The sequence below is a fragment of the Pipra filicauda genome, unplaced genomic scaffold, assembly GCF_003945595.2.
Source record: "Pipra filicauda isolate LSUMZ 115617 unplaced genomic scaffold, ASM394559v2 scaffold66_size7647185_pilon, whole genome shotgun sequence".
Taxonomy (NCBI): Eukaryota; Metazoa; Chordata; class Aves; order Passeriformes; family Pipridae; genus Pipra; species Pipra filicauda.
The window spans coordinates 6,834,139-6,861,763 of record NW_024104831.1 but is presented as its reverse complement, the minus strand read 5'-3'; the positions used below and the strand labels follow the sequence as shown (position 1 = coordinate 6,861,763).

At 40.4% G+C, this 27,625-nt stretch overlaps 2 protein-coding genes, 1 long non-coding RNA gene and 1 other non-coding gene across 5 annotated transcripts in view; 2 read left to right on the top strand and 2 right to left on the bottom strand.

Moving 5' to 3' along the window:
• COL1A2 (collagen type I alpha 2 chain) overlaps window positions 1-10,542 on the top strand; it is a 39,610-nt gene extending 29,068 nt beyond the window's left edge. The window contains exons 38-52 of the mRNA XM_027749101.2: window positions 457-510; window positions 604-657; window positions 1,571-1,732; window positions 2,480-2,587; window positions 3,029-3,136; window positions 4,632-4,685; window positions 4,789-4,896; window positions 5,081-5,134; window positions 5,435-5,542; window positions 6,193-6,246; window positions 6,379-6,486; window positions 6,863-7,109; window positions 7,502-7,692; window positions 8,785-9,027; window positions 9,628-10,542. Of these exons, the coding sequence (XP_027604902.1) occupies window positions 457-510; window positions 604-657; window positions 1,571-1,732; window positions 2,480-2,587; window positions 3,029-3,136; window positions 4,632-4,685; window positions 4,789-4,896; window positions 5,081-5,134; window positions 5,435-5,542; window positions 6,193-6,246; window positions 6,379-6,486; window positions 6,863-7,109; window positions 7,502-7,692; window positions 8,785-9,027; window positions 9,628-9,774 (1,800 nt within the window). The 3' untranslated portion in view covers window positions 9,775-10,542. The remainder of the gene's footprint in view (window positions 1-456; window positions 511-603; window positions 658-1,570; window positions 1,733-2,479; window positions 2,588-3,028; window positions 3,137-4,631; window positions 4,686-4,788; window positions 4,897-5,080; window positions 5,135-5,434; window positions 5,543-6,192; window positions 6,247-6,378; window positions 6,487-6,862; window positions 7,110-7,501; window positions 7,693-8,784; window positions 9,028-9,627) is intronic.
• On the bottom strand, window positions 59-21,862 carry LOC114002816. 2 transcript variants are annotated; one of them, XR_003546007.2, is made up of 4 exons: window positions 21,622-21,862; window positions 3,012-3,178; window positions 1,561-2,576; window positions 59-676 (listed from the first exon to the last, which is right to left on the bottom strand). It is a non-coding gene; the product is annotated as an uncharacterized LOC114002816 (long non-coding RNA). The 2 variants fall into 2 exon arrangements; XR_005566230.1 differs by lacking the exons at window positions 59-676; window positions 21,622-21,862 and adding an exon at window positions 20,586-20,936 and having other exon boundaries at window positions 2,413-2,576.
• On the bottom strand, window positions 16,243-16,316 carry TRNAN-GUU. The gene has a single exon. It is a non-coding gene; the product is annotated as a tRNA-Asn (tRNA).
• CASD1 (CAS1 domain containing 1) overlaps window positions 20,943-27,625 on the top strand; it is a 28,435-nt gene continuing 21,752 nt past the window's right edge. The window contains exons 1-3 of the mRNA XM_027749102.2: window positions 20,943-21,200; window positions 26,100-26,196; window positions 26,893-27,013. Coding sequence (XP_027604903.1) covers window positions 21,068-21,200; window positions 26,100-26,196; window positions 26,893-27,013 — 351 coding nt within the window. The 5' untranslated portion in view covers window positions 20,943-21,067. The remainder of the gene's footprint in view (window positions 21,201-26,099; window positions 26,197-26,892; window positions 27,014-27,625) is intronic.

Below are 27,625 nucleotides of genomic sequence, written 5' to 3'. Positions count from 1 at the left end.
CTGGTTGAATCATGCAGAAAGTCAGACCCAGGTAGTTCAAATACCATAAAGTGTTGCAAGATAACATGACTTGGGGTACTTACTGTATAATTTTAATAGACCAACACCAGGCTCTTGCACTATGTGGATGTGTAAGTCACACAGTGCAAAAGGGGGACTTACTGGTTTTGCCCTACTTTCACATTTTGATTTCCAGATTTGTTTAGATGCACATAACATTTGCAAGGAAATTCATTTGAATCATAAATGCCTTATATGCAACTCTTCCTAGGCCTTATGATGCTGATTTTAAATGTCTGTGAGAACTTAATACCCTAGTACCAGGATAGTTATCCTCCTGCTGGAGTAAAAATTACCCTTAGCTATCACAAGAGAGACACTGAGCCCTTATTGTAAATAGGGAACATTAACTGCCTTTGCTTATTCCATCTCTCTTTTTCAATCCTTCATACCTAGGGTCCTGCTGGTGCTGCTGGTCCTGCTGGCCCTCGTGGTGATGCTGGTCCTCCTGTAAGTCTTCAAACTTTTGGTACTGATGTTGTTGCTTTTCATGAAGTTATTGTTGCTTTTAAAATTAATCTTCCTTTTCACTATCATTTTTAGGGCATGACTGGTTTCCCTGGTGCTGCTGGAAGAGTTGGTCCTCCTGGCCCTGCTGTAAGTAACTAATGAAGTTCTAATGGGAGATAAATAAGAAGTTGCTTTGGTTAGGGATAATCCTAAATTTTGTTTCATTGACACAAATTCTAATTGCACTAGATATCTCAGATCCCTATAGGATTGGATAAGAAAAAAAATCTAACTGTTCAGACTCCCAGAGTAGGAGCTAGGCATTTAATTCTTGGGGGTTTTTTACAGCGTGTCAAGCATTCTTACTCATCTTGAAGTGCCCAATCATTTGCAAAATCTGTGTTCATTTGCTTTTGTTCAAATCAATGGCTACACAGTTATTCCTGGTGGATTGGAATAAGGACATCATGTCCAATGTGCAAAAGCATATTAAGGTTATCTTGTATCCACACTTTCTAAACTATCTGCAGTTCCAGCCCCTGTCTTGAGCACGGAAATGTCTCATTATGTTTTAGAATGTGAATCCCTGCTTATTTATTTTTCAGCCAGAAAATCTCATTCCAGATTGACATTTGAAATGTTTCTTTTCAAAGGTGTTTCCAACCTTTACCAAAAAGTAATTCTTTCCCTAGATACCCTAGATATAAATAAATTTTAAATCCCAGTATCTAAAGCAAATAATCCTGTTGAATTGGAAGAGGTTGGGTTTTTTTCTCATAGATTTTATAATTGCAATTAATGTCTCCAGAGAGCGCTAAATCTATATTTTCCCACCAAATTATGCCGCTTTCACCTGCCCTGATTAAAAAAAAACTCAGTTCAATAACCCTACAGCTATCCTCTGCTGACAAAGCTATAGAAGTTGCTGCATCAGAGTAGCTGATAACGTGTTTATTGCAAAGCACATCTTTTTTACATGGACTTAAAGTGAAGTTTATCTCTGATATCCCCAGTTAATGGGTCTATATTGTAATGATGTCATATTCATACTCGATCCTAGGGCATCACTGGTCCCCCTGGTCCTCCTGGCCCAGCTGGCAAAGATGGTCCTAGAGGTCTGCGTGGTGATGTTGGACCAGTTGGCCGCACTGGTGAACAAGGTATTGCTGGCCCGCCTGGCTTTGCTGGTGAGAAAGGTCCATCTGGAGAGGCCGGTGCTGCTGTAAGTTACTGAGTATAACAGCTCGTTAAAGGTGTTTCTCTTATGTAAATGTTATGGCTTCTAAGATACTTTCGATGTTTGTGAAGGGCTTTTGTGTTTTACCCACAAATTTAGCAAAGCTTTTAAATAGTTCCAGTGAGACACAAGAAATTGTTTATAGGTGTGTTTGACAAACACGCCTTTAAAAAGTGAACCTGATCCCTGGATCAGGTTTTTTTTGCTCTTTGTTTTTCTTGTGGCGCGTTGTATCTTTCTCTGTAAGTGGAGCAAATGAAAGCAATATGACTAATTAGAGAAAAAATTGATACTTAGTCTGAGAAAGGGGAGCAGAGTCTCCTGCTCTGAAATTGATCATCATGGATGGAAAAGGGAACATGTAAACATCCATTTAGAACAATCTCAATTCATAGCTGCATCAGAAACTCTGATTTGTGGGGATCATGATGTTAAAGTTGTCTTCCCCCAGGTTGACTTAGAACTATGCAAATAAATTAATTAATTTTGAGTATCTTTAAGCTTGCACATCTAAATTACTGGCTTTTTTTAAGGTCATACACATTTCTGTCTTATTGAAGTGAGTACCTCTGTGAAATACTCCCATTGTTTCTCAACAAAAAAATTATAGAAATGTCTTCTGTGATCTGCAGAAGTTGCAGCTGAGAACGAAATCTTCAGTATCATTGACAGATATGTATGTTAAATTTATTATTGTCTTGTAATATAAAAATTATGCTCTTCACATCACAGGGTCCTCCTGGTACCCCAGGTCCTCAGGGTATTCTTGGTGCTCCTGGTATTCTTGGTCTGCCTGGTTCTCGGGGAGAACGTGGTCTTCCAGGCATCTCTGGAGCAACAGTGAGTATATGATTAGTAAACTGCTTTAAACAGATAATGTGTTAAAAAAAAAAAAAAAAAACCAAACCACTTGAGGTCCACTCTTATGGGAAGCCAGGGAAAAGGAGATGTAGATTCTCCTCTTTCCATTGCTGCTGGAAACAGAATATATGAACCTAACAGACTTAGAGCAATGGAAGAAATTATGACTTGTTGCAGACAAACAAGATTTGTGTCAGTAAGTGAGCATATTTCTCACTGTCATCAGAGGTTTCTGATAGTAAAATTTAGAATGAAGATAATATTTGATATAGTTAGATATGTTTCACATATCTTGATTCTTTTTCACTTCCTGAACTGGTTGCAGAGAAATATTTCTCTTAGATAAAGACCAAAAGTTCTGTAAGACTGGTTTGTGTTGTATTATAATATCACATTTTGTTACCACTGTTCCTGTATTAGGGTGAACCTGGTCCCCTGGGTGTTTCTGGTCCTCCTGGTGCCCGTGGTCCCTCTGGTCCTGTGGGTTCTCCTGGTCCAAATGGTGCTCCTGGTGAAGCTGGACGTGATGTAAGCTGTCTTATTTCCACTTCAGGTTGCTTTTCTTTTATTCTGAGGCAAAGACAAATACACAGAAAAAGTGGATGGAACTGGAGATTGTTCTGCTAGCAAACTTGTACCTTGCAATGTCTTCAGAGAAAATTATATCAGGATTTTTATAGGCATAGATTCCCATCCCCAATTAGGTGACAAATTCTTCAAGGCACAAGTTATGTCTGAAATACATTCTGGAGTCACTATCAAAATCTTTTGACTTCTTTACTTAATTACCAAGAAAGATGGAGTGGGGAAAAGATTACTTCATTGCTGGAACTGAGAACAAATAGTACGTTCCAGGGGATGTACCTTGGCTATAGAGAAGAATATATCACAAAAGCCTTGTTTATCAATAAATTTTCTTAAACATCATGTAAGACACATTATACATATCTTTCAGGGAAGTATAAAAATTGCAGTCACTTTTACTTGAGGTATCTAGTGATTCATGGTATTAAAGACAGAGCTTTTTAAAATTAAGGCTCAGAAGGCCTATGAAGCACATTACACAAAATGTTGTAATTCAGTTTTTGGAGTTGTGCAACACTCAGCACTGTTTTGGAGTCCTCACAAAACAGATACACTTAAACATTGTGGCTGAGCTACGCAGTGTTTCCCAATGCGCATTCCCTCTCCACAAAACGTAAGGTAAGTTTGCAGGGTAAAAACACTACAGAGCCAACTCTGGCCTGTGTGGCAGGCACTGCTGAACTGCAGGTTAAGGCACAATGGTGACATGAGCCCTGTGCAGAAGGGGGAATGTAGGAACACTGGAGTGGAACAAATTGTTCTCACTAACATCCTGCCTCGTGGGTGATTACTTGAAGGACAGAGTCCTGCTCCAACACCTTCATAGAGTAGCAAATAAACTTATCCATTTAATTTAACCATCCAAGTTAGTAGTTCACCTTAAAGCAGGGAATCCATACAGTGGCTATACATGACTTACACTTTGAGAACAGTTCAAGTAAAATACTAACACATTGCCTTGTTTCCTGTTAGGAGAACTATATAAAGCTTTCCCTGAAGGGGAAAGGGAAGGGAAGCGTATTTGATAACCCGAAGTATTTTTAATACAGGGCACCCACAAGTCCTGAGACTTGCAGGATCTGAAAGAGAACAGAGAATAATAATTAAAAAGAAACAAACTTTCTCTTCCATTGGAATTTTCTGAAGGAAAAGGTTCACTTTTGTACACAGTGAAACAGGTGAAGTGAGATTAACATTCACAAAGGAAGCCATTTAACCTTGTGAAGTACTACAGCGAAGTAATTTAGATTTCTGAGAAAATTAATATATCTGAGGGATTCGAGAATAGTATCTATAAGGAAGACCTTTTTGTCTTCAAGTTTGATACTATCCCATTCAATGTCTTCTTACTGTCATTGGAAGCAATTAGTCTGACACACAGTTCCTTATGAGATGAAAGGTGATGGAATTTGATTTTTTTTTCATGGTATTTTAACAGGGCAATCCTGGAAATGATGGTCCTCCAGGCCGTGATGGTGCTCCTGGTTTCAAGGTAACTTTTTTTTATTTTATTTCATTACCATGGAAGAAATATTCCAATATGTGTAAGTCAGTAGTAACACACTGTCTCTCCTGTTGTGTTCCTTTGTTCCCAGGGTGAGCGTGGAGCTCCTGGTAGTCCTGGTCCCAGTGGTGCTCTGGGTGCTCCTGGTCCTCATGGCCAAGTTGGTCCTTCTGGAAAGCCTGGAAACCGTGGTGAACCCGTAAGTTGATGAAACCTTAATTTTTTTATTAAGGTCTAAGAAGACTAAGATTTGTCCATCAGATATAAAATACCTCTCACCTCTACAACGTGTGGATAATTACTTTCTGCAGAAATGTGTTGAGCATGGAACCTTCATTAGAATAGTATACAGCAGTGCCATGTATTTTCTATTCTTGTTTCAGGGTCCTGCTGGTGTTGTCGGTCCTGCTGGTGCTTTTGGTCCAAGAGGTCTTGCTGTAAGTCTGATTTTTAAATACATTACCACATTGATGCAAAAAGAGAAAACATACTTTATTAACAAGGACTAATGACTCTGCTCAAGATACTGGCTAAAAAGTAGTGCTTAAGGACCTGTAAATATATATGGATCTAGAATCTCAATCAGCATTCTCTTTTGTGGGATTGGTCCTGAAACTTTTGGGATTGGCACTTTTCCTAGTTGTGTTAACAGGATGTAATTTATACAAATTGAGGCAACCTATGGCATAATATAGAGTGCTTATGTTTATTCCTCTGGCAACTGTGTTCCTTCCTAGGGCCCACAAGGTCCACGTGGTGAGAAAGGTGTACCTGGTGATAAGGGTCCTAGAGGTCTGCCTGGCTTGAAGGGACACAATGGATTACAGGGTCTTCCTGGTCTGGCTGTAAGTAATTGATTTTTAGGATTTTGAATAGAAAGAGTTAAAAAAAGAGGAAATAAGGTCACCCTAGGGTGGAATTATATATGCACAACCCAGCAGATTGATACCACTTACTCCATTCTGCATCATCTTTCAAAGGCCATTAAGAGTCTCTTTAACGCTCAATGCTCTTCATATAAAATGGCAAATTTTAATAGGCTTTTATTAATAATTTTAATAATTAATTATTTTAATGGCTTTAGAACTATGAGTTGCCTTGAAACTCAACTGCATTTGGCTAGCACAGAATTAAAAAAAACTCTGTCTTTTTTTTAGTCTTATTTCTTACTTTGGCCAGAAATTGTAAAGCCTCTGTATCAGAGAAGCAGAAGTAATTTATGAATTTTCTTCCCTTTTAAACTGAGGTATTGCCTTTTGGGAATTCTGAAAACCTGAAGAAACAATATAGAGAATTTTATAGGTTATCCCATTAAATACCTCTTTACGCCCTTTCTCCTTCCCTCCCAAAACAAGCATTTTATATCCCAACTCCACTAATAAATGTAATTAGCCCTAGAATACCATTCTCTAACTATAGCTCCTTCTTGAATCATGCAAATACAAACATGTGCCACTGCACTTTTTAATGACTATGCATATATCTTTCCCAATAGGGACAACACGGTGATCAAGGTCCTCCTGGTAACAATGGCCCTGCTGGCCCGAGGGTATGTGAATTTCAGAGCATATTCTAATAATTCTCCCATTACTTTTGTGCAATATATATGTACACTCCCATTTATATGAATCTCTATTTGCAGTGCTTTTACTGTAATTAAACTGTTCAAATTTCCTTTTAGGGTCCACCTGGTCCCTCTGGTCCTCCTGGTAAAGATGGTCGTAATGGTCTCCCTGGACCTATTGGCCCTGCTGGTGTGCGTGGCTCTCATGGTAGCCAAGGTCCTGCTGTGAGTATAACTCTTATTTTGCTGATTTAACACATTTATGTCACACTAGAAGCCTAGCAGTGTAGGAATATATGTGGGTTTATTTATTTAAAAAAAATATTGAAGCATTTCCCTATTAGGTTTAAACTTGAAGTCCTTATTCACTCCTTACAGCCAGACAGCAAGTACACAAAAGAGGTGTGGTAGTCCTACACTGTGCATCTTCCACTGCTTCAGCCCATAGCAATCACCACAGGGCAAGCCCATATGTGCTGCCTCCGATTAGAGCTAAGGGTGCCAGGAGTTAAGTAGGACTATGCATGTGTGGAAGCATTTAATGGAGAGAAAAATATGTCTAACAGAATGCCTCTTGTCTTTTGCTTTTGAAACACTTTAGGGTCCTCCTGGACCTCCTGGTCCCCCTGGTCCCCCTGGTCCCAATGGTGGTGGATATGAAGTTGGCTTTGATGCGGAATACTACCGGGCTGATCAGCCTTCTCTCAGACCCAAGGATTATGAAGTCGATGCCACTCTGAAAACACTGAACAACCAAATTGAGACCCTGCTGACCCCAGAAGGCTCCAAAAAGAACCCAGCTCGCACTTGTCGTGACCTAAGACTTAGCCACCCAGAATGGAGCAGTGGTATGTTGGTGCCAGATATTTGCCCTTTCTGGCTCATTTCTTTGAATGGCATCCTTGGCCACCTGACAAAAATACTAAGTGACAAAGAAGAAGTTATTGCTGTCTCCACTGAAAACAGATACATTCTGAAAAGCTCTTTATTGCTATTGCTGCACATTATTCCAAAAATTTTTCAAAATAATGCAAAAATACTTAACCCTAGATTTCAAATACAGTTGCTTATACATTAACAATCCAAAATATCTATGAATCCCGCTTATCACCTTAATATTGTTCCTAGCTGTGATATTTATGGCCTCTCTCTGAGTTCCTATATCAGACAAGTGAATATGAACTGAATGCAAAGGCTAAGCTAAGTGAACTATTGTCCACATTTCTTTCCTCAATGGCAGGCTTCTACTGGATTGATCCCAACCAAGGCTGCTCTGCAGATGCCATTAGAGTATACTGTGACTTTGCCACTGGTGAGACTTGCATCCATGCCAACCCTGACCATATTCCCGCTAAGAACTGGTATATCAACAAGAATGCCAGGGACAAGAAGCACGTATGGTTTGGTGAAACTATCAATGGTGGCAGCCAGGTAAGTGATGTATGGGAGGATGATTGTTTTCTATAACGCTGTCTGAAGACACTGACTCTCAGCAAGCAAGCAAGCAGATAAATTAAACTCTCTTAGGGGAGAAATATGGAAAACGGAACTACCTTTTATCTCAAGGGCACAGAGCTCTGGTTCTGGTTTAGGGCACAGTTTGCTAAAAGTATTTTTCAGTATTGTTCTAATATTTCTTGATGTCTACTAGTGATCAATTCAACATGACTAATTGCTATTGCTGAGGGAAGCCTGGACTGGAATATGGTACGTTAGTATAAAGACAGTCCAGAAATTCTGAAAAAGTAAGAAACCCAAATTTGCTTACTCTTTTAATGGAGATTTTTTTACATACTACACTATTCATGGAGAGATATTTATATTACACATCACAGATCCACACTGTATGCCACCGTAACATTCAGAATTATCAGTGTAAACAAAACCAAGAAATATGTTTTCTTGCACATTAAACACTGTCCCAGCCAGTTGCAAATAAATCACTTTTGTACAGCTAAGGAGGTCTAATTACAGAATTCTTAAATTAAATTGAGTTGATCTTTTGATGAAATCGAAGTGTCCAAGATCTTTAATATTAGAAGATTAGATTGATCCCACTGGGTCAAAACAATCTAGGGTCCTGTTTCTTACAGTTGCTAAAAGTAGATGCTGTAAAAAGAATTTAGGAATGAGGTAAACATTTGTAATATCCACAGACACTATTCTATTAGATTCAAAAAAGAATAAGATTCAGGGTTTTCTTGAGACAGGCAATGTTTCTGTGTATCTGTGGAAACAGGAAATTGTCTTCCTTGAACTTATTTGCTCTTGTCTCTGAATCCACATAAACTGTTAACACCATATCTCAGAACAGAGTTCTACAATTTAACTACCTTCACTCATGGATGTTGTCAGTCTACCTCCTCCTAGTTTTATTTGATATTCTTTAGCTCTGAAATTGCAATAGACAAGTGACTGCAGACTTAGGTGATTCTTGTTTTTAATGTTTCTAGAGCGACTATCACACACTTGCATTACAAACATCCAGCAGTACAACTGACTGGGTTCCTCTCTGTTTTTCAGTTTGAATACAATAGTGAAGGAGTGACCTCAAAGGATATGGCCACCCAACTTGCCTTCATGCGTCTACTGGCCAACCATGCCTCCCAGAACATCACCTACCACTGCAAGAACAGCATTGCCTACATGGATGCAGAAACTGGCAACCTTAAAAAGGCTGTAATGCTGCAGGGATCCAATGATGTTGAACTACGAGCTGAAGGCAACAGCAGATTCACTTTCAGTGTTCTTGAGGATGGATGCTCTGTAAGTAATGCATAAACCATGGGCACAGTGATTGTCCATGCTTAAGCATGTGACTGGGGACAGAGTCATGCTTTGATTTCGAATTAAATAATCAGTCAGACCAGCAAAATTTTACCCAATGAAGACAAATAGCCTACAAACCCAGCTGGCCCAGATCCTTAACAAGTGGAAAGGACTGGGCTATAAACAAATCCTACCTTGTACTGTGCAGTGTGGCAGAAAAAAAAAAAAGCTTCTCAGAGGGACAAGATCCAAATTCTGTGTAAGCCGAAGACTGATGACAAAACAGTGCACAAGCTGTAGAAGGGGCAGGATCTTTAAGACCTGAAACACTCAGGCAGGGTTCTTTGTGGATTTAACATCAGTGTAAATAAATTAATAATAGCAGTTTATGTAGAGCATCACATATACAACTTCAGAAGGTTCAAGTAAATATTTTATCTGTGTCAGAGATCTAAATTGTTGGATATTGGGTATCTGATTTGCAAACAATGGAAGCAAATTAATACAAAATTCTTTCAGAAATTATCCATTCAGGTGAAACAACTACTTAATACTATGAACAATGCAATAACAATTGTAATGAATCTTGTCTTACAGAGAAAGAACAACCAATGGGGCAAAACGATCATTGAATACAGAACAAATAAGCCATCCCGCTTGCCCATTCTTGACATTGCACCTTTGGATATTGGCAGCGCTGATCAAGAATTCAGTGTGGACGTTGGCCCAGTCTGTTTTAAATGAATGAACTAAAATTAACTTAAAGCCTCTCCCAAATTATTCTCTTGTCATTTCTTTTTATAATGAAAGCTGACTCCTTCCATTTCTTCTGTTCATCTACTTGCTTAAACTCTGGGCGAAAGAGAAGGAGAAGAACTGATTGGAGAATTGTGCAATGAAATTTAATACAGCCCCAAATGGACTTGGAAGTCTTTCAAGATTTAACACCTTGTTTTGGGAAATGTCAACCTTTGTAAAGAAAAAAAAAAACCAAAATAAAAAGTCATGAAAGTTTGCACCATTTGTGGCCTTTGAATATCTTCCACAGAGGAAGTTTAAATCCACAACTTCCAAAGGTTTAAACTACCTCATACACTAAATCAAGTGTGATCCACATCTTTTGTAGGAACTTCTCCATACAATCTGGGGTACTTTCAGTTCCACTCATTAGTGGTGCTAATTGCGTAATTACAGAGTATCTTTCCAATACTTGAAGTTCAATGGTGCTAATGACATTTAAAGTATTGCTTCTTGTTTCTTTGAAGTCTGTCTTAAAACTTAGAATGTCCTGTCTCACCCACAGCTTAAGCATGTGGATCATTTTTCCTCATCTTTGTCCTCTTCCTCCAAAATCAGGTTGCTCCTGCTTTCAAATCTCATTTCCATCTTCTACAAAGGGTAAAAAAAAAATCATTTCTCAAAAAAAGAAAGAAAATGTATTTTGTATATGTGAGATGTTTAAATAAATTGTGAAAAAAAGTAATGAAATAAAGCATGTTCAGTGTTCCAAAAGAAAGTATTTAATGAGTTAAGTTACTTGCTTAGATGCAGTGGCAGATGCTCACACCCAGATATTACAATACATTTGCATTGCTGTAACTCTATTAGCCCATTGCTGTAAAACATTTGCTTAAAGTCTTGGGAGGCTGCTTACAACTTTCTTAAGGTTGTGATTGTCTACTTGACTCTTCATTTCAACAGCATCTTTTGAAAAGATCCCAAGAAACTCACTCAGTAACTCTGTGCCTCATAGTATGAGAAGTTCAGAAGCAGAAATAATTCCTTCCTTTTTTCCAAAAGTTAAGCAGGAGTAATGGCTGAAAGACAGATCATGATCTCACTTAAAAGGTAGAAGGAAAATGAAGCTTCTGTCTTACACTTGGAGACAGAAAGCTCCTGGCTCTTGAGAGAGCTGTACTGGCTGGTGCTGTGCTGTAATCAGCAGAACTGTGCCTGTGCGCTTTAGAAAGGATGTGCAGAAGTCTGTGAAAGGAATCTCAAATTTAGTTGTCTTGTCAGGAAGCTCAGGGTTGTTAGGCCCTTATTCGGTTCTGTATGAGACACAGAACTACCTGCTGTTGCTAACCTTAATAATTTACCTTCGCAAAAGACACCGCGAGAAGCAAAGACTGTTCTTCTCTGAGACCTTTTAAGAGAGTGCTAAAAGCACTAAATGATCTGCAATTCCAACAGCCATGTTTTTGGAATTGAGAACATGCTTGGGACAACGCAGAGAGGCCCATGAAGACAACAGCAAAAGCAGGTAAGGGGAGAGATGAGACAGGCTTAGTCAGCGGGAACTCCCAAAGGGAAGCATGAAGAAAATATCCAGACTGAAGTCCCTGTAACCTGAAGAAAGCACCACTCCAAAAGTTAACAGTGGAGAGACTGAAGCAGCTCCAAATGTTGCAAGGAGGAATAACCACTAAAAACTGTTTCTAAAGACATTTTTTGTCTTGGTTGCAATGAACTGATTAAGAAAAAAATTGTATTGCTTTCTAGCTACCGAAATTGGTTCTTTGGGTGAAATGAAACAACTTTTCCCAAATGCTATTTCTGAAGACCCTTAGTGAAACAGCAGAGCAGTTCTTCGGCATTTCCACCGGTGTTGTGCACCACCTACTGACTCACATGCTAATTACTGGCCCCTGAAGAATATTTCTTTAGGGGTTTTTTTCCTGAATTCACAGTCATTTTTACTGTCAAAATATTTTGAACTGCCTGTGGCTGTTTCTCCAAAACATCAGGCTCAGAACTCACCCTAAAACTATATAAACACATCAGAACAAAACCCATCCAAACCAGGAAACCTTCTGGTAGCAAACTGCATGCTCACTCAGGGCGGAAAAAATACAATAATAATTTAGTCTTTCATTTGTCGAGTTCTGTGAATCTGAAATTATCTTCTCTCTGTATTGGTCTAAAGGAAAGGTTTTTTTCTTCATGGAATCACAGAATCTTCTGAGTTGGAAGGGACTCACAATGATCATCAAGTCCGACTCTTAAGCAAATGGTCCATACAAGAATCAAACCCACAACCTTGATATTAGTTGCACCATGCTCTAACCAATTAAGCTAATCTCAGGGCTGAGATCCTTCCTCCATAATAAGTTCTTCTGGGCAATTTTATCCAAAAGGGTTTACCACTACCTTTTGGCAACATTTGGTATTTAACATCTTGAGGTGTTAGAGTTTGCTCCCCATTTCTGGTAAATTCTCTACAACAGTGCCTAGAATGTGTGGCAAGAAGAGTCACCCAAACAGAGCCTGCCTTAATTTGGGAAAAATGTTTTTCACAATTTTTCTGGTTAATAGTCTTTTTTACCTTCTTGTTTATTTTTATCTTTCAGCATTTAACGGGGAATAAGACTAATTCCTCAGTTTGAAAGAACATCCATTGCTGTTATGGCTATACCTGCCTCTATACCACGTTTGGTTTACCACAGTCATCTGAAATTTAAATTCCTGCAGAAACTGCATACCCAAAGTTATTGGTTCCCCAGATTCTGCAATGATATCCTAAAGACCTCTGCTTATTCTTCTGAGGAGGAGCAAAGAGGGCAAACTGCATCCATGCAGACCGCCTGCCTCACAATACACAGAGTCGAACTAGAGTTCTCCATAGTTTCTCTCAGCTACTTTAATAAGCTATAGATACAAGAGAAACAAGATAGATACAATAGATACAAATAGATACAATAGGTCCTTTGAACTTTTTTCAGTTCCATATATGGTTCTAGGGTACTGACTTCAAATACTTTGTTTCAAATAGTTCCTGTAGCTTTTGAAACTATTGTTTTACTAGCAGCATCCAATCTGCTGAATAGCTTAAGAGTTAATGTTAAGAATTTCTTCCCTGTGCAAGACAAGCTGGTGGTTAGTGCCTGTAGATGAAAATGTCCTTGGCTGTCTCCAGGTGAGAGGAACTAGCATTTCATGTCCCTCCTCCTGAGCTGGGATGACCTCAACTGCTTTGGGAGCATGAGCTCTTTGTCCCTCCTGGAGATTCAGGAGCTACATTTCTACCCCCCACCTACATATGTCCCACAGATTAACCATTTAATAGGCAGGAAAACAGTACTGTTTCTAAGACCTTGCTCATGTTTAGGACAGTGCTTCTCTGGCCCTGTATACAATGATATTACCATCTCTATAGCCTTTACTGTTGTCTGTATATCAGCACTTGGGTATCCATTTGTAGTGGGTTGATCCTGGCTGGACTCCAGGTACTCATTACAGCTGCTCTCTCATTCTCCCTCTGCAACTGGACAGAGGAGAGGAAAAGAGAAAACAGCAAAGGACTCATGAATTGAGATAACAGCTGGAAGAGGTCACTTACTGATTACCTTCACAGGCGAAACAGACTCAAAGTGGGGATATTACTTAAATTTATTACTAACAGGATCAGAGCAAAAGAGTGAGAAGTAAAATAATCTTAAAAACACCTTCTCTCCATCCCTCCTTCCTTCCATGTTCTCCTTCCTCCCCCTCAGCAGTGCAGGGGAATGAGGAATGGGGCTTATGGTCAGTTGCTTTCTACTGCTGCTCAGAGACAGGAGTCCTTCCCCTGCTCCTGTGGGGTCCCTCCCACCGGAGACAGTCCTTGATGGACCTCTCCACCATGAATCAATCCCTCACGCAATAGTTATTCCCAAACTGCTGTCCTGTGGGTCACTTCTCCATGGGGTGCAGTCCTTCATAAATGAGCTGTACCAATGTGGATCCCCCACAGGGGCCACCAGTCCTACCCGGGAAAAACCTGCTCCAGCGTGGGCTTCCCTCTCCAAGGGCTGCAGGTCTCTGGCAGGACCCTGCTCCATCTTGGGCCTCCCAAGGGGTCACAGATTCCTTCAGGCATCCACCTGATCCAGCATGGGCTCCTCCATGGGCTGCAGGTGGGTCTCTGCACCCCAATGGTCCTCCATGGGCTGCAGGGGCACAGCTGCTCCACCATGGGCTGCACCACGACCTGCAGGGGCCTCAGCTCTGGTGCCTGGAGCACCTTCTCCCCCTCCTTCTGCACTGACCTTGTTGTCTGCACTGTTCCTATGTTCTCACTCTGCTCTTCCCTGGCTGGAATTCTCATCTGCGCAACAACCTTTGGTGCTTAAATATGTTACCACAGAGACATTACTATCACTCCTAATTGGCTCAGCCTTGGCCGGTGGCAGGAAGCCCACCCTGGAGCTGACTTGGCTGCACCAGACAGGGGAAGCTTCTAGCAGCTTCTAACAGAAGCCACCCCTGTTGCCCCCCCGCTACCAAAACCTAGCCACAGAAACCCACTACACCATTCCAGATGTGACCACTTTGTTAATAAAATTATGAGCCAAGGACTGACCTTTGGATTGAGTTGCTCTCTCACTTTCCTTCTAGGTCCATAGCAATGTTCTTATATTTTCCTTATCCTCTGCTCCAGAAGGACTTTTTGGTCTAAAAATCTGTTCTCTATGTTAACCCTGCATAAGTACTGTGGAAATTTCATATGCAACAACTCAGCAGCTGTTTTCTGTGGGTTTTGTCTGAACAACTCTTTTACCTCCTTGCCACACACATGATAATGCGCTGCCCAAACACAATATGAAGACTATTTGCATTGGTTCCTACTGACCCCTTCATCTGTTTCTTAGTATGGTTATGAAGTGTAATAGATTTTTCAGTGAAACTCATAGCCTTTTACTATCTGAAGCTCTGAAATTTAGGATAGCATGATGTTCTAAAAAAATATTAATTTTAAACTCATTATCTGATACGATCTGAATCTAGTGTGTTGAAAACCAACTGGAATTTGTATTCCGTTCCCAAGTTGCTTTGCACTCTTCTGCCACCTGGAGGGCACAGAGGCACCTTCTGAAAACTAGAAACTGCTTTTCTTGCTCCTTATTTGAAGAGTAGAAGCACTCTGTCAAAGCCAACAGACAATATCAAAGATCTCATCTGGTTTTATTAGCAGCTCTATTGCACCTAGATCAAGGCCAGAATTTTTTCTTGGCTATCGGCTCATCTCTTCACCATGTAATTGTCAGCTTCCTGCTCCCAAGTTGATTGAATGCTGGAGTTTTTGCCTTCAACTTTGAAAGCAGCATTTTGATTGCCTCTTTCCTAGTATTTAGATACTTATGCTCCAGCACTAAGAAAGGAAGACATCTCAGAAAGATTGAATTCTTGCACATACCATGAAAACAGGACTGTGGAGAGAGAGCTCTGTGAGAGAAGGGCTGCCTCATAGAATAGAATCACAGCATCACAGAATGTTTAGGGGTTGCAACAGACCTTAAAGATCATCTAATTCCAAACCCCCTGCCATGCACTCTAGACCAGGTTGCTCAAGGCCTCGTCCAATCTGGCTTTGAACATTCTGTGGGGGACAGTGCTCAAAGTGTCAGGGCATCCACAACTTCCCTAGGCAACCTGTCCAGGGTCTAACCATCCTCACAGTAAAAAATTTCTTCCTAATGTCTAATCTATATTTCCTCTCTTTCAATTTGTACCCATTACTACTTGTCCTATCACTGAAGTTCCTGCAAAGAGTCCACAAGAGAGCTGCTGAAGGATAATGGGCTTCAGTGGTTTCACTGCATATGGATTTGTTCTGGGTTTAGGCTTTAGAGAAAGTCATATACTGTTAGTATATGACTACACTTGTACTATCTCAGTACAAGTGTTTTTAAAGCATAAGCAAAAACATGCACAGGACATTTAAAGCTAGAAGCAAACAATAACAGCTGTCCTGTAGATTCCAACTCCCCAAGCTTTTACACAAAATTCCTGAAAGTGACACAACTACTCAGTTATCTGTTAATTCCTAAATGACAAATCTTTGCTAAGCCTGAGGGGCACAGTAGTCCATGTTGATATTTTGTATAAATATGTTTACATTTCAACATAATAAAATAACACATACACTTTAGAGCTCACAGCAACACAACAGAGCACCATACAGAAAAAACAAATATGATAGAACAAGGAACACTGCAATATTCTTCTTAAATGAAACCATTTCTATGCAATTTCAGTTTAGAATAATGACACATGGAAATATTTTAGTCTGTTCATCCATTGCTGATACTTCAGCAAACTAGGGTTTCAATGAACCCGAGGCTAACAAAGAATTCTAAATTTCCAAAATTTCATAGAATAGTTAGGATTGGAAAGGGATCTTAAGGTCATCTGATTCCAAGCCCCTGCCATGGCAGAGGAAAGGGAAGAACACGTCCCTGGGTGGGCTTGAACCACCAACCTTTCGGTTAACAGCCGAACGCACTTACCAATTGCGCCACAGAGACTCCCTTGTTCCTGTAACTTTCATAATAAAATATAATTTCCACTTCCAAAATAAATTTATCTCCCTAAAAATAATGATTTCAAGTAGCAGGCATTTAGTGCAGAGGTGCTAAAAGAGAACATGGTAATCCTATGGCATTGGTATTGCTGGCAGCCAGAAGAGAAGGCTTCTAGTGTTCCACAAATGCAACACAGCTTGGACAGTGGCTGGGTTGGCTTCCAAAGGCTGCCCCATAAATATAAAGAATTCTGAATATTAAGGAGGCACATCTGGGAGCATAAGGGGAAACCAGGAAGAGGAACAATATGAAAACAAAGTGTTGATAAAAAAAGAATTACTCAATTTGACAAGGAACTAACAGTGACTGCCATTTTCCCTCAACCAGGAGTCAAGAAAAGAGAGGGGGGAAATAGAAAAAAATTGTACCTGAATACCAAAAAAACTCATCTAAATTGAAAATTCTTAACCCATAACCCTGATGGATACAAAGCTTCGAGGATAAGAATCTAAGCAGCTGAAAGAAAAATAGATTTGCATTAGTGAGCTGAGCAGAGTCCCAGCCTGGACTCAGAACTGTGTAGCTGCACAGAGATGACACAACCCATGATGCAGAAAGGTGTAGTCCCTTGACTGTCCTTAATGAAAGGGGACAGATGACATAAGCATTTGCAGTCTGCCTATTTCCTTTTCCTGTCTTCATCACTCCAATCCACATCTGTTTTGGACGCACAGAAACCCTAAACAAAAGCACTATTAAGCTTCATATTATAGAACTGCAGATGTATTTATCTCTTAGGGATAAAGTTAAGTATGGCCTTCATACATGTGATTTCATAACTACTTCACCTAATATCAGCTTGACTTCAGTACAGACTGTTGAGGAACCATTTTTATAACTTTTACAAAATTAGAAATCTGTAAAAACAGTAATTTGTGATAGAACTTCCAAGATCTTACAAGTTTGGGGGCATATTTGTTTTAGCATTTGGCTGCAACAGTACACAGGCTACAGTGCTTAATTGAACAAGTCCACTGAGAAAAAACTTTCTTACTATCTGTACTCCCTCTTCATTAATGCAATTAAATATTTGAAATAGGTGACTACCATGCATGCACACACCACATGGAAACTTGACGCTTAGGAAAAATTGATTGCCATTATGAGGCTGAAAACTCAGCAGTTAAAATGTCCGATGCCATCATTTGGTGAATACACAAAAGCTGCCAAAGCAAAAGCTGCACTGCTGAAAATAATACACTGTCTAGGAACATGTTGGAAATGCAGCTTTATTTCTGGAATTGCAATATGACCGGCACAATCCAGCAATGCTTCTCCATTTAAATTGAGAAGTGATATGGTTTGGGGTATGGCAAATCCTACTAATTAATTATTCAACACTTAACCTGTAAGTTAATGTAGGGAATATTCCAGTTATTGTATATAACAAATCATCATCACGGCTGGGCTTCGTGAACAAAGATTTGGGAAGGGCTCTACCCACGTTTTTTACAAGCGCACTTGGCTAAAATGGCCAATACGAGATAGACAAGTCCAGTTGCAAAAGGCACAGCAGAAAGACTCCTTAGGTGGTATATTCTGCAAGACACGATTCTTTCCGTGTTGTCTTTTCTCCTTGAGAGTGACCCTGCCTTCTGAAAAGAAGCAGCAGTGTTGTAGATGGTGTGTCTCCAGACCTCCCCATTGGAGGCCAGAGTAGACCAGTTATGTTGATCAATATGGCCAAGGCTGAGATGTTGTTTCAGGGAGTCTTCTCTTTAGGGCTCCTCTCTTGTGGCAGCCGGTGGCAAGTTCACCATAAAGCAAGATCTTAGGGAGGCGGTGGTCCTTCATCTTTGAGACGTGCCCTGCCCAGCACAGCTGTGTTCTCAGCAACATGGCCTCTATACTTGTGACTGCTGCCTGTTCTAGAACAGATGTATTGGTCACGTAATCTGACCAGTAAATGTTTAGGATTGTTATACAACAAATAGTATGTTCCTTATGAACACATGAATATTTTCCTCATGAAACTTATAGATTAAAGGTAATTTAATTTTTCTTCCATCATTGGTCCTTATATTCCTTGCTATATATACTTGTGAAAAATTAATTACACTCTTATAAACATATAAAAACTTTAAAGGGAAAATATCATATGAGAATGCCCTACTATTCCTCTGACTGAAAATGTTTAAATACCAGCTCTCTATAATAGCTGACTTTATACTATAGTAGCCATTTTATCTTCTTACATGTTTCCAGTCCTTGTGACTGCCTTGTGCCTTTGACTGAGGACAGCAGCTCCAACTCCAGAACATGGAGTAATGCTGTAATGCTGAAGGAGATCTACCATGAACGAAGCTTATCAGCAAAATTGTATGTGCATGCCAGGTCTGACCCATGGCACAAAGTTCTCCTTCTATGTACACTGAGCCTGCCAAACTAAGTCAGGAAGCATTAAAGGAAGAACTATCTCATCTAAATTATACCTGTGTAAATTACATCTATCCAATTTAAACTTATTTTCTAAATTGAATAGAAATTTGCCATTCCTCCTCATTCACCTTATTCTAACTTATGAGTAAATTACCAGCATTCTAGTGAGTGTTTTCAGTTAGAGGTGTTAAAAAATATTTAAATTGCTCCTTAAAGTGTAAAATGCATGTGAAATGAGGACAAAGAAAGCTAAGCACTAACAGAAATATTTTAACAAACAATAAAGTTTGTTCACAGTATGAAGGCTTTGAAAGTTCTTGGCTTTTTGAATGATACATGAGACAAAAATTATGCATCAATGGGAATTTTTCATTTATGGAGTAAAATAACCCATACTACAACCAGAATTGAGGTGGTTGGTTTGTTTGGATTTTTGTTGTCATTTTAGTTTGGTTTTGTTGCCTTTTTTTTTTTTTTTTTTTTTTAAGAAAAACATAACCCAGTAACCACCCATCTGTATACTTTGGAGTTTAAGGGATACCTTTTCTCCCTCTATCCCTGAGAGAATAAACCTAAGCACTTTAATATAGTGTTTTTATAATTTAAAAACAATGCTGAGAAAGTGATTAACAGGCATACTTGAATAGAAAAAAATATAGATTATATGTCAGCAGATAGTAAAGACATTGGTTGGATGGAAATGAACATATCAATATCAATACATTGAACATATAGTAATAGAGGAATACCTGAACTTAAATTTTGCATGCACATTACATTGTGTTTATTCAGGTAATATTTCAAAATAAAACATTGCTTGAGTGGATAGACTTCCTGTTTTTTGTTTCAAATATTTCACTGTTTTCCCCCCCACACACAGTTATTTTTTTCATCTATTATTAAATGAATAATCAAATTCAATGATTTTCAGAACTTCCAGAGTAGCGTTTCTTGAATGACAGGGAAATGGAAGGTTGGTGAAATGAAAATGGAACTTTTTGTGTGTTCAGAACCCAGATTGTTCATTATTATTGTTTACCTGTTCGGTTAAAAAAAACCAAAATAAACAACATTTTTTCTGTTCCTTTTTTTCCGGCCAATCCTAATGAAAAGAATTCTGCTGGATCTGAGGGAATCTGTCTAGCACAGTACGTACTTCATAATCACCCAAGGCTTGGCAACTGCTCACTGTTTATTTGCCATATTTGTTTCCCATATTTATCTGACTGTGTACTGCACACTTTTCCTAAGTTCTATATTTGTTTATATGGTTTATATGTGGTTACTTTATTTTGTGGAAATGTCTTTCCTGTGACAGCTTGTCCTGCTCCGGGCCTGGAGGGTTCAGTGGCTGCCTCCCAACTCCCCTGCTGTTGAGGGACTGGACTCAGAGCCCAGATTTGCTGCCCTGTATCTTTTCCCAGGTACAACTCAGGCAGCTGCTTGTGGAGGAACAGGATTTCCCTTTTTGTAAGACTTCAGCAATCATTTCATGTATCCCCTCAAATCCAGCTAAATCCATGGGGGTTGGCCTCTTCTCCCAGGCAACTATTGATAGGACAAGAAGACTTAGTCTTAAACTGCACCAGGGGAGGCTTAAGTGGACATTAGGAAGAGTTTCTTCACAGAAAGGATGGTTAGATATTGAAACAGGCTGCCCAGGGGGGTGGTGGAATCACCATTCCTGGAGGTGTTTAAGGAAAGGCTGGATGTGGCACTTAGTGCCATGGTTTAGTTGACATGGTGGTGTTGGGTCATAGGTTGGACTCGATCTCAGACATCTTTTCCAACCTTATTGATTCTGTGATTGTGTCAACTTCCTTGTACACTTACCCGCGTTCAGAGGGAGTGAGCGTCTCCCAGCCTGGAATGACCACTCCCTTGTCAATAGAAGAGTGACAAGTACTTAAAATCGCATTATTTAGCAAGAAGCTCTCACTGTCCAGTGCCAGCCGTCACGCATAGGGTACTCCTTCACGGAGCACGGTCCCAACGAGGTCCCCACCACCGCCCCCTCAGCCGCGGGGCCCGGACCGAGCAGGGCGGGACCCACCGGCACCCACCGCAGCCCCACGGCGGCCGCGGGGCGGGGAGTCGAGCGCTGGGGCCGCCCGCTGGCGGCCGAGAGGAAGCGGCAGCGCCAGGAGGGCGGCAGTGGCTCCGCCCCGGCTGCAGCGGGGCGTGGGGCTGCTCTCGGCCGCGGCGGCGGGGACGGCGGCAGCCGGCGGGGTCCGCGTTGGCCGCCGGCGGGGACCCAGTGCTGCCCCGCCGCGCCCGCCCGCCCCATCGCACGCTGTTGTCATGGAGGAGCCAAGATGGCGGCGCTGGCCTACACCGGGGGCAAGCGGGAGATCAACTACTACTTCAGCGTGAGGAGCGCCAAGGCGCTGGCGCTGGGCGCCGTCCTGCTCCTCACCGCCTGCCACGCCGCCTCCCGCCGCTATCGAGGTGAGGGGGCGGCCGCGGGCGCGCCGCGGGGGGCCGCGGCTGCCGGGCAGGGGAGGCGGAGCCCCGGGACCGCGGCCGTGCGGGGAGGGCGGCGGGTTCCCCCGCCCGGGGCAGCCGTGGCGGGCCGGGGGGCGGCGGAGGTGGCAAGCGCGGCCCTTCCCCGGCGGGCCGGGGCGGCGGGGCAGGTCGGCGGGAGACGAGCGGGGACCCGGCCCGCGGGGCCCGACCGGGGGGTCACTGCAGTTCCCGCCATCCGGGCGAGGCCGAGGGGGGTGAGCGGGGCTGGCGGGGCCGCGGCGATGCGGTGTTTGCACCGAGAGCGCAGCGCAGCTCCCGGGGCCCGGCCTGCGGCAGGTGAAGCTGCAGGGCTAGAAGGTGGCTTCTTCCCTGTCACTTGTTCCCTTACGGGATGATTAATTACCTTGGCAATTAGTGGTTAAAGTCTTAATTGGTATGAGACTTGGTGTACGTAATTTCACTCCTTGAACCATCGCCTCGAACATAACAGAGTCCGGCCGCGCTGGCAGATGAAGCGAGCCGAGGAGCTGTTCGGTTTCACGCGTTGTCAGTGGCCGTGGAACAGGCGGTGACCGAGCTCCGGGACCGACCGCAGCCGTGCCCGTGCCCGCCTCTGCACGGGGCGCCGCGGTCACGGGGCGCTGGGAGCTCCGCCGGCTCCGCTTCTCCGGGGTTGTTTTGGCCTCGGAGCAGCGAATCTTGGCGTGATCCGTAAATGCAAATGGAAATGCTGAAGGAAATATTTTCTTGTTTCCTTGTCACGCTAAAAAATGTGGTATGTTTCTGTGGGCAAATCAGAAAGTTGATCCATAGAGAGATCACTGCGGCTGTGCTTGTTGTAGGACAAATGGTGTCGGGTTCTAACACCTGCTGCCAGCATCCATGCAAGGCAAGGCTGAGGCAGTTCGCTGTGGAAATGGGGAAGGGGGTAGGGATCTTTATGGATACAGTTCCCCAGGTTCACCCTCTGGCTGGCATGTCAATAAGTCTGATAAACTGACTAGTGTTAAGTTGGAAGACACAGAAGCATTTACTAAATTCTAGAGGAGCTCAAGCATGAGGGAATTAAACTTGCCTGTTGTGCAGTGTTCTTAAGGCACAAGAGAGTCACAAAACTAGACAGGAGGAGGGTGGCAAGACCAGCCTAAGAGAATAGGGACTGCCATGTCAAGCAGGTTACAGGGAAACTAAAATATGCATAATTTCAATATATTTTGGGAGAGTTAATTAGAGGGGTGAGTCACAGATTCAAAATGGTGAGAGTCTACTGGACTTTATGTGAGTTGATATAGTCTGTATGGATTGTTACAAACCTTTCAACAAGTTTTTTTTTGCCTAAATCTTTTAGTTTTTTGAAGCAATTAGAGGGTGAGAGGTTTTCCTGTAATTGTTTAAAAGGTAGGAGGACATGGAAGTCAGAGAGAATAGAGAGTTACCAGTTTGGGCTTCTTTGAACAAGTAGCATTCAGAAGAATGAGTGGTTTAGGAAAGGAGGGTGGAAGATTTGTAGCAGACAAGAGTTTTTGGGATAGATAAAAGCAGAGGTGCTTGAGAAATCATTCTGCAACCCTGCGGTGATATCAGACATCTGAAGTCCAGCAAATGTCACAATACTCTTGGCAACTAATGAAAAAAGCAGATTTTACTGTGATACTGCACAACTAAAGCTAACTGGCACCTCACTTATTGTTAGTGGTGTTGGTCACCTCCTCTTAGTAGTGGTATAATAGAACTTGAAAAGCATGAACAAAGGAGTAACACAAACAGCAGAAGAATCAAACAGCTTCTCTATAAGAAGTAATGAAATGGAATGAAACTCTGTAGCCTGAACAGAAACTTAGTAACTTGTTAATGGTCTCAAATATTACAAATTATTGGGGAAAGGTAAATTCGTTGTGATTGTGTCATAACACAAAAAGTATCAACTGAAAAATGAAATTAGCAGGCAATATATTTAAAATTATCAGAAGAAAGCACTTTTTTTTCTACACAAGACATTCTGTACCAAGATTTTATACCAAAAATACTCCCAAAAAATGTTGTCCTGATTTGCAGAGGGTGGATGAGGTGGGCCTGCAAACAGGCTCAAAGTTACCAGGCTGTGAAAGCTGGGCTCTGCCAGGGAAGGGATTGCTGTGCTTTTCATGCTTTTATGCTTTTTCTTTTGTCTGATTGTCATTACATGTAAAGGTTTTAGCTAATTTTGGCCTCAGTCATGCAAGTACATATTATAGATAGGAGCAGCCCAGTGCAATTCCCAGTCAAACTTGCCTGTATTAAAGTTAATTGTATGAAAAAATGCTGGACTGGGGTTATGGAAGGTCAGGGAAACTTATATTTATGGGTCACCAGCAGCACTAGTAGATTCTCTTTAAAACTACATTTTTTTTATTTTGAATGATAGAGAACAATTGAATTTCCAATTTTTCGAAACAGAGAGTGTGCCTTTTAGAGAAAGCATTGTGAAACTTAGTCTGTTTGGACTGAATGAAGACTTAGAGATTTCACAATTTTGGTGGAATAACCATGATTTTGAGGAATGATAAATTAGAATAATGAGCATAATAAAATTCAGAGAAATTATACACTTTGTATAACTATACTGTAGTGTAGCTATACCAACATAAAAGGTAATATGTTGGAAGGATAACTTACACAAAGGAAGAGTTTAAGAAGAATGTTCTGTGTTTTGTGTATAGAATGGCTCTTGGAATTCTTTTTCTCAGGTTTTAGGTTGGGGTTTTTTGTTGTTGTGTTTGGGTTTTTTTCTTTTAACATCTCATTACTGGCTAAGAAAAGGGTGTGGTATATTAATATGAGCATTGTTCTTCAGCTGATATTTCATTTCCTAAGCCAGACTTGGGCATTTCTGGAGGAACTGTCTGGTCTGTAACCTCCAGTTTACTTTCTTGGCTGCTGTTCCAGTCTGGTTTTATTCCCCTCCCTCATCTTCTCCTCATGACTTCTACTATTATGTTTAAAGGAAGATTTCAGACATCAGTAACTCTCCTAATGAGTTTCTGGAGCTTTCTAATATTGCTCAGTGCAACAGTAAGATATTCAGTACCTGGAGTTGGGAGGGAAGGTGTAACTTCTTGACCTGAAATATTGTCTCTCTGTTTAAAATGTATACAATGTGTGATGTTTGGAATGTTACATCAGTGAACATACTGTAGATGGAGGATTGTTTCATTTGTGGGTAACTATGGAGTACTGAGGAACCAAGCTTGGGTCATGAACTCAAGATACAGATATTCTTCTGTCTTGAAAACCTAAATGAGGGAGGATTGATAGTGGTCTACAGATCATAATAGACATGAGTCCAGACTGCCTTTTCCTATGGAAGAACAAGGGACTGCCAAGTAAATAGTAGAAACTGCATTTAAAATAAAGGCAGGTGATTCTTCAAGCATCAGCTGTGGGTATGGAAAACTCTTTTAGAAGGATGCTCTGGATGCCAAAAGCTGAGGACTGCATGTCCAGTTGAGGAAGTCCCTGGACTAAACATAGTTGGAAGAATATTAGACAAGATCATAATGTTTACTTGCCTTCTTCTTATTCATCTCTGAGCATCTGTTTATGGCCCCTGTTGAAGGCTAGACTGACCATTGGTCTGACCATGAATAATTGTTCCTATTTCCTTATGTATCTTTTTCAGCAAGTTAATGGATTTCAGAGGGAATCTGATTAGTGATAGATATTCTTTTATATGGTTCACTCATATCACTTTGATACATCTCCTAGTTTTCATCATCTGCAAAGTGGCGGACTTTGTAGCAGTAATAACTCTGAGTCACCTATTCTCATTATCAGCGAGAATGTGTCATGTTGCTTTTGATTAGATTGGTTTTTTATTGTTCCTGACCGTTTCATTATTCTGCAACTTACTCAAAATGATAGTTTACATAAGTGTGCATGTTTGAGAATTAGAGAAATTGTGTTGCTTGAAAGCCAAAATATAAGTTGAGTTTAATGAAGTCAAGGTTTCACAGAAAGTGTCAAGTAGGGGCAGCAGTACATTGTTTCTGCACAAGCAGCACAAGTCCCTACCATTTCATTCACCACCATTTCCCTGGTTGTCAGTGCTCGGAAATGCCAAGTATGACAAAAATGTTGGAGGGCAACTTCTCTTGCAGTGAATGGTGTTCTGTTGCATTCAGTTATAAGGCAGCAGATTCTGATGTGGAGTTGGGAAGATAACAGTCACTGATTGCATAACTTTATTTATAAGAAATTAACATGACTGAAACATCATCACCTGTAAAGTGATTAATCTTAATTACTGTAAAACTTAAGGAGTGGAAAAGGTACCTGAAGTCCTTAATGATCAGCAAATTCTTGTGTAAATGTTTTGGGTTTTTTCTGCATTTTAACCCAGCAGGTTAACTCACCTGTTCTAAGGTGACTGGTAAGTCTTAAGCAGGGAGATGTAATAAACTTTCTTCCCAATCTTATGTTGAGATTCATGTTCTATACAAGATGCTGTGCATGATGATTCTGTGTAGAAGATTATTATATTGAACAATTGTATTCTTTAATTTCATATTCCGATGTACTCTGGATAGTAGATAGCACAGTGAATTGGCATCTTTTAAAGGAAATACCATTCTAGGTCACAACATCTTTCTGATAACAGAAGTGGGATCACTAACGTTTTGGGTAGAGGGTTGTGATTTACAGAGCAGGGCGGTATAATAAACAAGAAGGCAACTTGCAGAAACTTGTGCAGGATGTTTTTATGATAAGTTATATTTGTTTACTACCATTGATTGTTCCAATTCTTGTGTTTCAAATATTGTCAAATTATTTTTTATAATAGCAGTGGAGCTATGTTTTACATTTCATGCAGCTGAATTCTAATCGTAATATAACATTTTCAAGGTGGTGATACATGTGAGTATCTTCTGTCCAGTGGGAGATTTCTTGGAGAAAAAGTATGGCAACCTCACAGTTGTATGATGCATAAGTATAAAAATAGGTAAGGAAACTCATGTCTTCTGTTCATCTGCATAGAAAGAAGAGTCGTTGTTTGACTACAGCTGTAGTAATTGCAGTGTCTTTTATTGTTCACTTCATAGCTGGTTCTCTAGGCTTTCAAAAATATACAGTATATGTCAGAAAGAAATCTTTTCTTTGTACATTATGTGTATGTCTACAGTGCTTACCATAGTTGTATTTCTATATAAAAATATAAATAAATATTGGTGATAGAGGTACTGGTGTGAGTTATGGAGAGCCACATGAGACTGCATAGCTTCATATGTCACTCTCAGATTGCTGAAAGGGAAAATGCTGACCTTATGTGTCAAATTGCAAGTAAAAATATCCCAAATAAAATTACTAATCACTTTGTTTCACCTACTGGTAAGAAAACTTTTTTTTTTTTTTTTTTTTAAGAATTATGCTGTACGTTACCATTTTGAAACTACTGTTTGAAACAACTGTATTTGTAGCACCACAGAATAGGAAAGCCTGCATGGTTCTTTGCCTAATCATATTGTTCACATTCATTTTCATTTCTGTGCAAATTGCACTGAAGTTTTTATTGATGCAGCATGTTTAGAAAAAGATTTATCATACCTTAGTTATCTATATTGCTCTGTAGATTTTCAAAATACTTTTTTTCTGACATATAAATTTCCTGTAACATGAATGTTGCTGTTTTGTTTTACAGTGAAGCAAAAAGTTGCCTCATAGACAAACATATTGTGTTCATAGGAGATTCTAGAATTCGACAGCTGTTCTATTCATTTATAAAACTCATAAATCCTCAAGTCAAAGAAGAGGGAAATAAGGTGAGATAGTTTATTTTGATGATTTTTTTTGTTTCTTCCCAATTTACCTTATAACTCTTTTCCAAACTTCAGAAAATCAAGAAATGATATTGTTTGCTGACCTAGCCCTCAGGAAGGGAAGTGCAGAAAGATCTTTTGAAGAATAACAAGATTAGACCAAAATAATTGTTTGGATACAGATGAGATGATTGTAAATCTGAGAAGGGAACTAGGAAGCTCAAGAGAAAGCTTGCAGCAGTCTGGGAATAAATAAATGAAGCTGACTTGTCCCATAGCAACTTATGTTTCATATTTGGTATCTTGATGAGAAAATAATTGTTCCTTTATGTGTTTTTAAATAATAGTAGTTCATGTCTTATAATTTGTCATTTAAAATGTCAGTTAAATTGCTGATCTAATCTGTTCATACAAATTTGTGGGGCAATGACAGATTTCCAGGTTTAACTTGAAGCTGAAACTAAAAATAGCTTCTGGTCTTACCTTCCTTTTGATCACTGATGAAGAGCTGTCTGAATTTTATAAGGTAAAGAATGTAAACAGCAGCTTGCTGGGGGAAACAGTAAGAAAGGATTTAGCTCTATCATTTGTTGGACAGAATATTGATTTCTTTTG